The sequence below is a fragment of the Rhipicephalus microplus genome, chromosome X (assembly GCF_043290135.1).
Source record: "Rhipicephalus microplus isolate Deutch F79 chromosome X, USDA_Rmic, whole genome shotgun sequence".
NCBI lineage: Eukaryota > Metazoa > Arthropoda > Arachnida > Ixodida > Ixodidae > Rhipicephalus > Rhipicephalus microplus.
In genome coordinates, this window is record NC_134710.1 from 110,943,991 (window position 1) to 110,959,653 (window position 15,663).

At 47.3% G+C, this 15,663-nt stretch overlaps 1 protein-coding gene across 1 annotated transcript in view; it reads right to left on the minus strand.

Annotated features, from left to right (window-relative positions):
- Positions 1 to 5,052: 5,052 nt before the first annotated feature.
- tral (LSM14 family protein trailer hitch) overlaps positions 5,053 to 15,663 on the minus strand; it is a 43,556-nt gene continuing 32,945 nt past the window's right edge. The window contains exon 7 of the mRNA XM_037434520.2: positions 5,053 to 5,689. Coding sequence (XP_037290417.1) covers positions 5,618 to 5,689 — 72 coding nt within the window. The 3' untranslated portion in view covers positions 5,053 to 5,617. The remainder of the gene's footprint in view (positions 5,690 to 15,663) is intronic.

Genomic DNA, 15,663 nt, shown 5'->3' on the forward strand with positions numbered 1-15,663 from the left:
GTAGGTGCAAAGGAGTTTTACGAAATGTGCCACCGTCCAGCATTAATTTTCAGTGAATCAGGAGGGCAGATAACCATCAATTTTTTAATGATGGCGTTCTTTAGAGTTCCACGATTCGGCCTAGCGAGCCGGTCACCCCCGAGTTTAGCATGTTCGCCTGGTTTTTGCATTCGCTACGGTAATCTTGTCGCCTTGTCGGGCTTTATCCGCAAGGTCCGTGTTGGCCCCTTCTTCGAGAAGGGCTAAGCCGGCTTTTGGTCATGCTGGTTTACCAGGGTACGTTGGGTTTGCATGCAGCGGCATTCGCTTCTGCACCAAACAGTAGTCCAGTAGTCCCCAAAGGACGGATTGTGTCTCACTAGGTCCTAACGGTCAGGAGACGGGCCGTCAAGGTGGGCTATCGCAGTGCGCCCCACGCGCTGCGATAGCCCACCTTGTCAAGGTACGTCCGCTTTGCGTGTTGTCATCGACGTTTCCGCACCGAAGGGTAGCCCCTATGTTAGGCCCTGGCTTTTGCGCCGGGAGGTAGGCCGCGTCTGACGCCAAGCGGCGGCCCCCTTGCCAGGGTATGGCCATCTGCCCGAAACAAAGCTTCCCCCTCACACGACCCTGGGAGGGAGGACATGCCGGGACAGACGTATGGATGATGATAGGTTGATCAGTTACGTGAGACTCTGAGAGAAAGCGCCTCCGGGCGCCGCGTCTACTTCCTATCTGACAACGGCACGTTGTACTCTTGTTTTGGTTTTTTTTTGCAAGTGCGCGATGAGAGTTGATGCTGTTCGTGTGAGGAAGCCGTGAATTGGGAAAGAAGTGTATTGCGCCCGAGTGCAAATCTGGCTACAACACATGCACGAAAAAAGTCATTTCACAGTGCGAACGAACAACATTTTTATGCCTTGAATAGTAGACACCCTAAGGAAGGTCTAAGATTAGGCGGAAAGGATTTTAAAGTGCTAAATTTCTTTTCACAATGACTAAATAATTGAGAGAAAGAACTGAACGCAGGACGAATTGATCCTCACGGTATATTTTTTTTCAGGAACCACTGCTTAGGGCTTGCGAGTGACGATTCTGTCGACAATTCAGCTGTAAGAATACTTTTTAAAGATGTTTCGGAGAAGTTTTTTGGTATCGTACGCCAAGCTGAAGGCCAAAATGAACATCCCTGCTTGCCGACGTTCTTGCAATTATTCAGCATGCTATCCATTTACAGTCTCATAAAGCCACCCAAGTACAGGAAGCGTATTTGGAATTGCTGGTCCCGCATCGCACGAAAGAGAGAAAAGAAAGAGTGTGAGGAGAACACCAGCGCCAGCGTTGCTCGCGCGCAATTGGTTCGCCTCTGGAGGTGACGTGCTGGTGCAACACCCTCTAGACTAGCTAGAGGATGTTGGCTGGTGACGCGCACGCTCGTGACGCAGCAACACCGACTGAACTTGCACCTCATTTTCAGCCATGCTCCCCGCTCCTCTCAGCCCCCGCCATAATCCGTGGTAACCAGGGACGGGGTTGGGGATACGCAATAGGGGAGCGAAGAAAAGACTTCTGTTGGGTGCTCGAGCTGCCTATTCAGACACCGCGGAAGCCTCGGAGAGGGCATTGTTAACTCTCCCAAGATTGCCTGCTTCGTGGTAGTTTGAAGCAAAGACATGAGGCGAATTTTCACTCAGCCGCCGATCTCTCGAAGACACGCTGACAGTCACTGTCGTCATAGCAGAAGTGTGGAAGCTTGGGCTAGTTGGTATGGCATGACGCTCGTGTCTTTCGTGTCCTTCTTGTCTCCGTGTCGTCGTTTTGTTCTCGCACTATAACTATCGTCATGTCATAGCAGAGTCACGGAAACACAGAGAAGTGTTTACGGCTGTTCCATCGTGCGGAAGCAGCCTCGCCCCTTCAGTGCCCTAGATGGATCGCTACCGTGCGGCGAGGGCGCGAGCGAGTGAGTTTGGATAAGATGGCGATAGCACGGTGATGGTTTCAATAATAGCGAAAGTTGGGCTAGTTGGTGGTTCATGCTTTGGGTGTAAAAACAGCGCAAAAATATAGACAAGGACAGAGGAAGAGACGACACCGCGCTGCTATCAACTAATGGTTTCAATGAGCTAAGAGGTTCCGACTGTCTACGTGAAGTGCCTCCACGACACCTTCAGCACAGACAGCAGCAAGGCAACTAATACGACGATCCACCAAGGCAACTAATACGACGTGGATGGTCGTATTAGTTGCCTTGCTTTAGCTGGCGAGCCACTGGTGCGCATCCGTCTGAGGTGAACGAGGAGGTACTTCACGTCAAATGGGCCGGCCAAACTGGCGTCTTTTCCGCACGTAAATGTGCGCGTGACTGCCGTCATTCGGAACCCCGTCGTCGACCGAAACATGCTTTACATCTGATGTGCTGGCGTCTAATTCTGACGCGAGCATCTGCTACGACAGTCGGAATCGCGTTTCTGCAAAAGCAGTTGGAACTGGTATGGTGTGTGACAGAAGCGCGATGCACATGGCCGAGCGTTAGATGGTAACTGCGCTTGTCTGTCCTTTTTCTCTCCTTCTTGTTTCCGTCAGCTGCGCTTGTCTGTCCTTTTTCTCTCCTTCTTGTTTCCGTCATCTGCGCTTGTCTGTCCTTTTTCTCTCCTTCTTGTTTCCGTTAGTTTTTTGCGCAGTTACATACCTTATGGATCAGTACCAACTAGCCCAACTTACCATTCTTCTGAAGTTAGATGGTAATTTCGAACTTTAATTCACACATGAGCGTCGACCACGCCAGAAGTGACGCGTATGAGGTAGTGGTTGATTGAATGGGTAGCACGGTTCAGCTTACAGGGAGAGGGAAAAGGGGACGCAGAAAGGCAGAGTGGCGGCAGGTTGTGGGTGCTTCCGCACGATGGAACAGCCAAGAAAACTCCGCACATTCCATCGCGGGCTCATGCGTGCGTCACCTACAGGCGTGCACGTCACCCACAGGGAGGACCCAATAGCACGCGAGCAATCCTGACGCTTGCGTCCTCCTCGTACTTACTTTTTCCTCTTTCGTGCGATGCGGGGCCAAATACGCGTACGGGAATTTCCAGTTACTTCCCAGTGAAGAACCAAGACTCCTTAGCTTGCGCGATTTAACATGCTTTCAAGGAAGGCCCAGCCAATCCCGCTTGGATGAGCTTAAGAACAGGCTTGACGGGTTGGTGCAGAATTAGATTATGTCCGACGATGTATTTAACTCGCTGCCTGCATCAGACAGCACTACCGACTGCATAATTAACTATGTGGGTTTCTTTGTCGAAATCTGAAAAATACAAATTGTTCCAAGTGCTAGCTTGAACTGACTGGGACAGCTGATATGTCAAGAGCTGAACCAGCTCTTGTAGTTTTGAAAACAAGAGGAGGACTTACGCACTCCAATTCCGTGCTATTTGGTCTTCTGAAAGAAGCCGAGCGAAAATGTAGAAGTGCATATGCTCCAACATTTCAACCAAATGAAAAAGAACGAGGCCAACAAGTCTCAAAAGTTGCGCAACCTTTCGAAAGCAGTCCAGTAAGTTGCAACACCAAAGTCAAAATGCATAGCTTTCGTTTTTTACACGTGTCTTCCAATACTACTTTCTTTCCGAGTTGAAGTACTGTCCTATTCTGTTTGTGGCCGTTTATATATGGATGCATCTCTAACTAAAAAACGGCACATTTTATTACAGCGATATGAAGAGTTGCTCCTTTGCATTGAAAAATCTCAACATGTGTTGTTCTCTCCCGGAGTGAGAACAATGAAAATATTGCAGTTTGTTAACAATGAAAATATCTGCAGTTTTATGCTCCGAAACCAAGATATGAATGAAGCACGCCGTAGTAAAAGGCTCTGGAATTTTTGACGATGTGGTGTTCTTTAACGTGCACAGACATTGCAAAATGGTGTTTCGTCTGTCGACTTTTGTACACGCTTCTCATCGCACAGCACTCTAGGTGGTCTTCATAACGAGACCGCCCCGACAAACAAAAATTACGCCTTCTACTGCAAGACTTCATAACAAGCCAAGCCATTTTTGTACAACTACTATGTAAACATTACTTCAACAAAGTATTAACTTTTGTCGTAACTACACGGGACTTTACCGTCACGTTTAAATACACAATCTGATGTTTGTGAATGTCAAAACATATGCTCCTATCGCAAACCTTCAATCTGGTTAATTGAACTCTTTCCACAGCTATCTGCGCTGTATTGTCACAACGTAGTAATCGTTCGCAACTTTTAATAATTTACTTTTGAACTCTTCAACAAAGGCACCCCCCCCCCCCCCAGTTGCTTCCCAAGCCCTGAAGCAACCTGCGCCCGGGCCACGGTTATTGCGGCGCCATCTCCGACCTTCTCCACAAAACTAGGACAGAAGTGCTTCGCTTCCGGAGGAGTCATCAGTCCACCTAAAACACTTTTAACATTGTGGTCCGGTGTTTACGCAAGTATATCTCATTCAGTGGCGATGCAATTGCAAAGCTCGACATAACCCGGCAAGCCACTGCTGGTGGTACTTCTACACTAACCATCAGGCCTTCAAGTAGAGCCCAATCGTGGCCAACACATATGCACAAACTATTGAGCACAAGTAATGTGCTGCGAAGGTACTGTACGACCTACAGAAGACTTGCTTAACAGCTGCAACCACAGTTTAGTTTGTAGGTTTTAAGCGTTGATCATTGGCAATTGTAATTTTCGCGACTGCTGTACATTCCACCATTACTTCTATGCCCTTGGTTGTTTTTTCAGAAATGCCTATTCCCCCCCCCCCCCCTCAACATGTCTTTCCCAGCTTGGTGGACATCCCGACTGTTCTCGCCACTATAGGCTTCCAGGTAGACGTGGTATACGCATGCACAAAATGCATCGATAAAATTGTAACACGAACAGTAAATATGTAAAGTCTCGCGCAGACTGGGTATAATAACTGGACATGGAGAAACATGCCGAAGTTTATGCGAATAAACTGGAAAGCCTGCAATGTTTTCAAAGCCCACAGAGCAAGTGGCGCCAAAATTTGGCACTGGAGAAATAACAAACAGGTATACGAATTGAAGATTTTATTTTTCTGGACCATATCACCCTCCTCAGATTTCAATGAAGGGGTCAAAGGCAAGAAGGGGGAGGGACTAATAAACTTGAAAATATGGCCATAAAGAAAGTCAAGGCAGCTTGTTTCTCGACAGAGTCTTTTGAACAGTACAAAATAAATAAGATTCGGTTGTGCGTTGCTTGCAGAGACACAGGAGAATGTTTAATATTACAAAGTAATGCATGGGCTATGTTAGGCTGCACATATGAACAGAAAGGCAATTTAGGGGTGAAAGACTTCAGGTCTCAGCGTAAATTTTGTTGTAACGAAAAAAAAAAAAGTGCACACAGTGAAGCAGATGGTACTCTTACTACTAAAGAAAACTTCAGGTACCCTGCACAAATCCCATAGTGCACTAAAAGGTGTGAAGCCACCTTTTGCTTCTTTCAATGAACAGATAGATGCCTCTGCCAAAAAATGCCCCTACATCCCATGTCTCAAGTGATGCTCTGCTTCCAGCCCCCATGGCTGGGTATATACAGTGGTCTCTGTGCAAAGCAGTGGGAGAACAACGCAGACTATGGCCATGTGGGCTCCACACTGCTGCTTGTATCTGCCCGAGGAACCGACGACCAACCATCCCGTGGAACCTGAAAATGAGCATAAGGTGCTGTAAGCATCAACTCGAAAGTGCATTCCACACTAAATGGACTGCACAGCCCAAGATGTCTGCGAGTCGAAGCCATAGCATGATAACTTCATGTTACACTGGTATAGCCTACAGTGGCTGGGCACACACCTGGAACCTGTGACCACATGTCTAGGGGACATGGAAATGCAATTGCTACAGTCCAACCCCGCTACAGCGAAACGTACGGGGCACAGAAAATATTTGGTTAAAGCAAGAATTTCATTGCAGTGAAATCTAGAAAATATAGCTGATCTGAGCTAGCAAAACAAAAAGTTTATTCTTAAAATTAAAAAAAGTGCCTGCTGCTTCCTATTCTTTTCCAGCAGAGTCATAACAAGATTCACAGTCGTGCATAGCGAGGCCATGGTGAAAACCACGCTGAAGCAACGCCAACAATCGCTTTCGTGAACGTACCAAACAGTTACTTTGACGGCGGACAGCTGCTGGTGTTAAGGTGTCAATGCATCCGACAATGCCGAGATGGAGGCAGGGTATCGTGGAGAGGAGACTTTTGCATTATGCTATGCCATTCTTATCATCCATCACTCCCTGCTGGCAGTTTCGGTTGATAATACAGATGAACAGCTGCTATGATTAGGTACCACACTGGCCAAGCTCGAATAAAATAATAAGCATTGGAATCTGAAAAGGCAACGCTTTGCATTTTCACCCAGCAGCTGCGCGAAAGAAACCATAAACTGAGCGCCCGAGCTTCAGCTTTGGATCGTCTGTGGCTCGAAAGCAAGCCAGTGGCGAAAGCAGGGCCTGGCAGGGCAGTCGCATTGCCATTACTATTGAGCAATGGCAGCGCCCATCCTTGAACAGCGGCGGTTCCTGGTGGTGCCAATGCGCGTTTTAGACTGTCCACGCATTTTCAGGTCCTGAAAATGCATCGAAATGTGAAAGATTGGGTTTCCTGTATAGCAATGATCATCTGAACCTGGAATTGCATCGTGAAATTTCATTGAAGCGGGACTGCAGAAAAAAAAAAAAAAAAAGTGTTCGTTGTGGCAACAATGTTTATGCATGGACTCCTATGGACTGCTAACTGGGAAAAAAAAAATCTTGGCGGAAATTTCATTGAGCGTTCGTTGTAGCGGGGTTAGACTGTATAATAACATCTTGGGTTTTAGGTCAGAAAACCACAATACGATTGAGAAAATTCGTAGTAGAGAAGAGTTTCTCTGGTCATTGCAGTGAGAGTTTACGAAGTCTAAATTATAACCACTCATTTCGAAATCAACAAGTGAGACAGCTCACCCTACTAACTACCCAACCTCACGTTTTCCACCCGCGAGTCAGCCAGCAAAAATTAAGACTAATGTTTTTTTTCTCTAAAACCGCCATGGGCTCAGGCTTCGTTTCTTTAAATTGAAGGAAAAGTTGAGAAATCGCCTGAAGGGGAGCACGGGTCTTGAAGACCGAGACCGAATTAAAGAAATAATTCAAATATTAGATTTTTTGGAAATTTTTCGAAGTCAATTCCGTAACCAGTTTCCCCTCATGAAACCACCTCTAAAATGGTCCTACTGGACGCCGCAGTGCCCGAGAACCACGCCAAGTAGCACGACCAGTTTGGTCTTGTTTGAAAGCCGTATTCTTGTCTGTTCCTAGCAGAACGCTTTTCGTCTAGCATCAACGCAGCCATCGCGAATAAAAAGAAATTCTCTCGCACCATTGGTGCGTTTCTATCACGTGGGGTAGTTCCCGGTTTCCTATTGGATGACAAGGGATTCCTGTGCTACAGCGGTATGCAATCCACCATTTTGTGACGAGGCCTAAGGGACGGCTGTGCAATCGGTGTGGTGGCAGGCGTTCATCGAAAGTTTCATAGTGCTCATACTGCTCATGCGTTTGAAAAGAAGCAAAAACCGCGTCCGAGAGCATGCAGAGTCTTATAAGCAGAACACTGCTGCAGAGAACATGGATTAGAGCAGACTGTGCCAACGCTATCACGAACGTGGCTGCTGTGATCTGCTGCGATAGCAGAAGCCAGGCCAATGATAACATGGGAGTTCTGCACACGAGCACCCCCCTCGTTTCAGTGGCTGAAAAAGTGGCCCTTGCCTCGCTGTCAGCCCCACGACTCAAGCGGTCTTTTTTTTTTTTTTTTTTTTAAGACTGAAGCGAGGGCGACTACTGGAACGCCGTTCACCGTCATAAGCTGCTTCAGTGTATGAAGTGGGGAGTGTGTGGCGGGCCGGCAGCATTTGAGAGAAATATTGGGAATATGGCATTGCCCCAAACTTTTGCCGACGTGCGACGAGTGCGGGGAACCGAAATTTCTACGGAGCTTGCCGAAAGCAGGGGGGAGATGCACGCGCCGCTCGTTCGTTTGCTGTGTCGCGTGAACCGCGAGCACGTTGATCCCGGACAAACAGCGTTCAATGGCTTTTTTTTTTTTTCACCCTGAATGTTTCACTAAGCTGCAAAGACAAAGAGTACGTGAAAATGGGACGATTCCCGTTTCATAGTAGGCAGCCACGCACGCTAGTAACGACTGCACAAGCACAGTCAAAACTCTGTATGCTGATTTGAACTATGGAACCATCTGGCATGCAATGAAAAGAAAGCCCTCAAAGAATGACTAGACTCGTGGTGACCTATAGCATCATTACTGCACCGATTCACACCATTACGTGTTCAATTTACATGCTCACCATGTTTTGAGAAAACAAGAAAAAGTTTAGGGACAATTTCCATCAAGTTCGAGGCCATTGCCCACAGTATCTTTTGAGTGAGCTAGTGGTGGGATATTGACAATTTTTGCAGCATTTAAAAGCTTATACATTGATGAGTGCAACGAGACGAAAACATAATTCCATTAACAACAGCGATTTAAATGGCGATATTAAGCAGCAATGTCAGATATCCGACTAGTATTTGTTAAGGTCATAACTCTTGAACCAATGAAGCTAAAAATAAAATTATGCTGTCCTTGCATCTGTTCTTTACAGCGGGCAGAATAAGTTTATGGAACAGTCAATATTTTAAAATCTGGAAGTGATGGCTGAAAACCAATTTGTTTTCAGCTGTGAGAAATGCATACCACAAAATTTTCAGCTCTAAATACTCAAAATTAAACATTTTAAAGACCGGTGTCTCCTCTTAAGATTGACCTCTGCCTTTTGGTTACTCCTCCCAAACAGCAAGGGGAGCGGTTTTACGAAACTGCATGCGACTTTCAATGAGTGCTGCTGTTCGACTTCACTTTCCCACATTGCGACACTAGATACCTTTGGAACATTGTGCATTGTCAAGGTTGTTTTGCCACTTGGGATCTCATCACAAATTAAGCTCTGCTTGTGAATTCAGACACTCTGCTATTTGCACAAAACAGAAGTTGGTACCCCTAAACCACCCTGATCAGGCCTCTGACAAGCCACCTAGTTGACCACACGTTGGCTTTATACGAGCCATTGCTATAAGGGGGGGGGGGGGGGGGGGGGGACACTGGTCTTGTACAAAAATGGCTAAAAGAGCAGTACTGCTAGATACCATAGGAGTCAACTTGCCACCTGAACCAACCGCACAGGCTGCTTTGACAGAACACTTACTATCGTCCCTTTTCCGAAAGGAAAAGTTTCCAAATGCTCATTGGCCAGAGCACTCGCTCGTGGCCATTGTGTTTTGCATATTTTTTTCTTGCTCTCCGCTGCCTCTCTACCGGTGTGTGTTACAATTGGCATATTCCTTGGCTTTTGCATGTGTTCGACTGCCACACTGTTTTATGCTAGCATGCACAGATATTCTGGTGTTAAAACTGCGCGTGAAGTGCAAGAGAAAAACGTACGCCTAGACATTAGTGCATGCGGCCGAATGTTGTTGAGGGAGCAAGGCCGAAAGTACCCGTCGCGTGCTGTGTGGCACGTTCTACAAAAACCATCCGATTCCCCTTGGGCAAACTGAAGCTATCAGAACGTTGGACAGTGCTCTAGTGCCATTTGAAACAGCATTGTTACGACTTACATTGGACTACCGAGTGCGCGGGAAATGCGGCGATTGAAGCAGCGCTCGGCATGACTGTGTGCAATGAAGCAGCGGAAGTTCAAGTTGTTTGAACAAGTTTTAAGCTTCTGCCTTGTTCTATTTTTGTCTCGGGCTTATGTGACCCTTTTTAAAGCAGAGGGTCAAAAGGGAGCTGCATTTGAAGCCTGTGACTCGCGCGAGATTCTCACTGAAAGTAGCTGCTGATAGCGGTGTTAAGATAATTTCTGATGAAACAGAAACACCAAGAACCTGAACGATTGTTGTAGACTAGTGAACTCTGCCGGCCACCACACACATTACTAAAGTACCTAAAAAGTGCCAACTGCACTCCTTTGCTTTTGCCTTCTCTTGGCAGCTGCAGCAGCCCCCTATAGCATTTAGCAGTATACTACTGAGCTTTACAGGTTCACCAAAGTCCCGGATCACTCGCCGGCGGCCGGCGGACACCTCGGCTCGTAGGCGGCTACGTCACATGCACGTGATCTAAATGTCCCAAGCCAGCCCGAGCCGCCTCGGACCATCTGCTCGCTTTATGTTGGCTGCATACGCTATGTCATGTGCTATGCCAGGCTATGCCGCCTGCTCCCTCCATAGCTGTGACACAGGCCACAACCAGATTTCAACCTAAACAGCAGTTAGGTAGTGAATTATAGCAAGTTGCATCGCTACAGAAATGCATAAGTGAACTACTCGAGCACGTGCACATCGTAGACAGGCGCGGTCGTTCGATCGCCGTTTCTCCTAGCGAGTATAACGCGTGTTCACCGACACAGGCATAGCCTCTATCGGCACACAGGGGAGGGCAAGTCGGTGTAGTCGTGGAAGCGAAAGAAAATGCACGGCAGAGAAAAGGCAGGATGGCGCTTGCACTACAGAAACTACCAAGCACGGGGGGAGGGGGAGCTTACACGCACGCGCATGGCACTACTTTAGTAAATTATAGAGACTGAAGTGGAGTGGTACAGGTCTTGTGTAAATTGAAGGAATTTCTGTACACTCATTTTCCATTAACTACTTTTAAGAGGAGACACTGGCCCTAAATTTTTTAATTTCGAGTATTTACAGCTGAAAATTTGTGCTCACAGCTGAAAACAAATATGCAATTAATCATCAGCTGTCACTTCCAGAGTTTAAAATATTCACTGTTCCATAAACTGGCAATCTGCCTACTGTTTAGACAGCTTTCTCAAAAAATTGCTGCAAATTAGATATGGTTGTGTTCTGTAAAGAACAGAGCGCAAGGAAACTAGAATTTTATTTTTACCTTCAGTGGTTTTAGAGTTACGGCCTTAAGCAACAGTTGCAGATTTCTGATAAATATACTTGTAAACTTTATCACTAATTAAATCACTGTTCTTAATAAAATTATTACAAGGTTTTGATCTTGTGGCACTCAATGTACAGTCGAGCCCGCTTATAACGAACCTGAGCCCGACTCTGCATCCGTTCGCTGTATCCCGAAGTTCGTAGTAAATGAAACAGTTTTTAAATAAGTTGCGAGTGAAAACACAAAATTTTTTGCCCAAAAAGATGCACAGGTTTCAAAAAGCAGAAGTGATAACGGCAGTCTAGAGTTTATTTCAAGTGGCAGCGTGCTCTTTGCAGAGGCCGTGGCATAAGCTGCACGAGGCACTGGTTCTAAAGTTTTGTCATTCTCGCAATCAGATTCCTCCAATCGCTCTTGCCAGTACCTAATTCACGCCTTAATCCGTGCACGGTTTTGCAGTGTTGGCATCATCATCAGCCGTAATTGAACCATCGTAACAGATGTCCCACACGCTCTCCCAGGTCGGAGTCGACGATGCGCTGTCACAAATCACCGCCGCAGTGATCCTATTCGGAAGCTTCGGACCCGCCGTCGACAAAGTCTGCCTCGCCAAAACAGTTTCGCGTGCATGTAGCCGTCACCGCTGCCTACGAAATATTCACGATCTCCACAGCTGAATACCGGGACGCCCGAAGCGGCAAGTTGACTGCCAGGTGAACAAGAGCTACGAGCACGTGCTGCTCAACGCGGCACCTAACGCGCGGATTATGCCCAAGCCAAGGGGTCACACTTTCAACGTTTTGTTGAGCGGCAAAAAAAGCGTGCAAGGCCCCCAGTCCGCCATCCTAACCACACGCACACCGAGAGCGAGCAAGACGCGCACACGCACAACACACACCTGAACGCGTGGTACAGCTTTGGTGGGCCCATTGCTAGTGTTGCTAGTGGGAAAACAAAACCGAATCCGAGTCTGCGTGGTTGGCGTCGTGGAGCAGTGGAGACTGGTGAAGGAGTTGTGTCAAGAGAGGAGAGCCGATTTGCGAGGTGTGGTTGAAAGGAAAAAAGGCACCATATTCTGCAGTCCTTGTGGGAGCAAGATTCAGCACCTACCGATTTGCAAGAGAAGGGCAAGGAGTTGCGACAGAATGAAGAGGGGAGAATACGGTGGGAAGGCGATCGTGAAAACCAAAACACGCGGGAAGGCGGCAGGTCGGGCAGCTTGCTTGAAAGGTACGCAAAACGCGCGTGTACAATGCCGGCGCAGGGGTTTAAGCACGGCTGCCTTGATCGCCACGTGCGGCGTTGTTCAAAGGGTGGCCGTCGTCAAACAATCTGTTTCGCCGGCGGGTTTGCGAGACCTTACAGGCTTCAATATTTCGAGATTCGTTGCGCGCAAATTAACAGCCGTTTTTACGATTCCGCACGCGTGCGGAGGGCATGCTGAGCCGAGTGCGAAGTGAGCGAGAACAGGTCCTAAACACGAAAAGAACACAAATTATCAGAGTGGGTGGGATCAGACAAGACACAGACAATTTTGGCAAATGGTCTGGTCACTCCAGTTCAGGCCGGCAACGTCAATGACATACCACTACCAGCGATCAAAAACTGGAGAGATGGTAGACCGGTCTTCGAAAGATGGGTGGCAAGAACGCTGATCGCGTCACTCGATGCGGGGTGCTCAGAGTAGCAGGGGCAGAGGACGGAAGGGTGCGCAACAAAAAGCGGTTGGGGAGAGCGGCAACTAGAGGGGCTCTGTGGCAGGGTCGGCATGCAACAATAATCTATGGGCACCTCGCCGATGCATCCGTGGTCGAAAGTGGTTTCCCGGGAAGTCTGCACAGCGCAGACTCCGTTCGCTGTAACAGATTGGCGGCGCTTGGCGATATTCATAAGTGCGATTTTGCGTCATTGAAACAATATATTGTCACGGTAGCACGGATATTGTTCGTTTTAGGTGGGGCAGTTATATGCGGACTGGACTGTATAAGGTTTCAAATGCTGCAACAATTATCAAAATACAACCACTAGATGAGAAGATACTGTGGGCAATGACCTCAAACTAGATGAAAAATGTTTTGAGAAAACGAGAAAAGTTTAGGAACACCGTGAGCATGTATATTCAACAGGTAATAGTGTAAATCAGTGCAGTAATGATGCTAAAAGCCACCAGGAGTGAAGTCATTCTTCGAGCGCTTTCTTTTTATTGCATGCCAGATGTTTCCAGGGTTTCCATAGTTCAAATCTGCATACAGCGTTTTGACGGTGCTTGCGCAGTGGTCAGCAGAACATGTGCGGCATCCTTCTATGAAACAGGAATCATTCCCACTTTCATGTAAGCTTTTTACGACTGCATCTCTGCGAAACATTCAGGGTGAAAGAAAAAAAAAAGCCATTCAACGCAGTTTGTGCTCATGGTTCAACGCAGCACAGCAAACGGACATCGCTTTTAAACAGGCCGCATCTCCCCCTTTTACGACAGTTTTGCAAGGCAGTTTCGCAAGGAATAATGGTCACGGAAGAGACCGAATAACTCGACAAATACACATTACATGGAAACAATTCAGGAACACCTTAAAGCCCTATACCGGGTGTTCAAAATTAAGCTTTATGATTTTTTTAAAATTAGGCGCTCGAAGGCACGTGAGAACCACTTGTGCAAATAAGTTAAGCGGCCAGGGGGACAGAAAGTTAGATGATAATTATCGCTGTCAGCAGCCCAATTAACTAAAATTTAATAATTAACTTTTTACTGGCTGCGGTAAGTTGGCATGTTTATATTGAAAAAATGTAGGCAGTGGTGTTTGTACACAGTTTCAGTTGGAAGATTTTTTCTAGCACGCCTGTGTTCCGAGATATCCGGCTCCAAAGTTTAATTGTCTTTCGCACGATTACGCATGCAAGAGGGTGAGGGTCCGCGCAAAGCTCCTCCCTAAAGTGACGCATCTGTTGCGTGTGGTGTTTAGTGTGTGAAGAGGGTGGAAGCGTAGGCATAGGTGATAGCAATTACCCTTGCCCTCTTCGGCCGGCGAAATCAAAATGTGACAGCGCGGTGCGCCATGAGCCTTACGCATGATCCTGATGAACGCGATAACAGGAGACCATTTTTCGCGACGTTTTTTCGTGACTTTAGATCACACTGAGACATCTTCTTGTGAACGCGTTAGCAGGACCGTCCTGCACTAGGGTGCCTCCGGTTAGAGCACAGCGTCTCTGCATTGAAGGTCTACCAAGGAAATCCACGTGGAGTCCTTTCGAGCTAATATGGCTGCTTCTGGCGTGAGGTATTCTACCAAAGTAAAAGTAGACGTGGTGCTTGCAATGGCTGAAATGAATGGCAACGCTTCGTTAGCAATGGAGCTTTACGCGTCTCGCCACCCACACCGTCCCCTTCCAACAAGGCCCACTTTCACAAACCTGTTTCGACGCTTCTGCACAACAGGCTCTGTCCACCTTCCGAGACGGACCAGGAAGGCAATCGTCGATGAAGACTTTGAAATCGACGTTGTCGCGTGCGTAACCTCGATGCCAGAGCTCAGCATGCGACAGATTGCCGATCAGTGCGGTCGCAGCATCGGAACAGTCACAAATGTTTTAAGAAAGCACAAGTTCCATCCATATCACGTTTACCTTCATCAGGACCTAAATGAGGCGGACTTTGAAAGGCGAGTTGACTTCTGCAATTGGGGCCTCATCAAAACTGATCAAGAAAATGACTTTTTGCACAGAATAATTTGGACTGATGAAGCTCGGTTTTGCCGAAATGGAAGTGTTAATCTTCACAACGCCCATTATTGGGCACAAGAAAACCCACACTGGCTGAGGCAGCACAAGCATCAAGTTCGCTGGAGTGTGAATGTGTGGTGCGGCATACTCGGGGACAGGATCATCGGACCTCACTTTTTTGAGGACAACTTGAACGGAAAGATGTACACAGAAGAAATATTAGGTGTTGTCATTGATGATCTTGTCTGCAGTCTTTCCCTGAATGACCTGCGCCAAGTATGGTTTCAGCACGATGGAGCACCACCACATTTTTCTACCAGGGCGAAGAACTGGTTGGACAGACGTTTTCCACAACAGTGGATTGGGCGCGCAGGAGCGATGTTTTGGCCACCAAGATCACCTGACCTTTCTCCGCTCGACTTTTTCCTTTGGGGCTACGTTAAAGATCGAGTTTACGTAACAGAGCCCAGCGATGTTAATGACATGAAGGACAGGATAACATCTGCCTGTGCGAGTATTCCTGCAGAAGTACTGCGCCGAGTCATCGAGTCGACGCGACAGCGGTTCATGCTTTGCGTTGCTGCCGAAGGCAGGCATTTTGAACACTTTTTGGGGCATTGACGTCTTGAGAGGTGAAGAGTTTCGATGAGATTTGTGCATGACCGAAATATGCTTATGTAGCAGCAGGAAATATGCGTTAGCAAGGATAAAACTTTCAGTTATTATTGGTGGAGTTGTTGCTCTTGTTTCAATAAAAGTTACAGTACTCGGACATCAGCAGTCACGCTATTCGCGTAGCCCAGGCAACGACCACGCATGCTTCTCTAGTGATTATTACGCACGCGCACTGGCATCCAGATTCTCCGCTCGCACCATTATCTCGGCATGGTATCTGCCACTATCGTTAGAGGCTCTGCAGTTGCGTGTTACGACACTGGTTGCAAGCGTTCTTC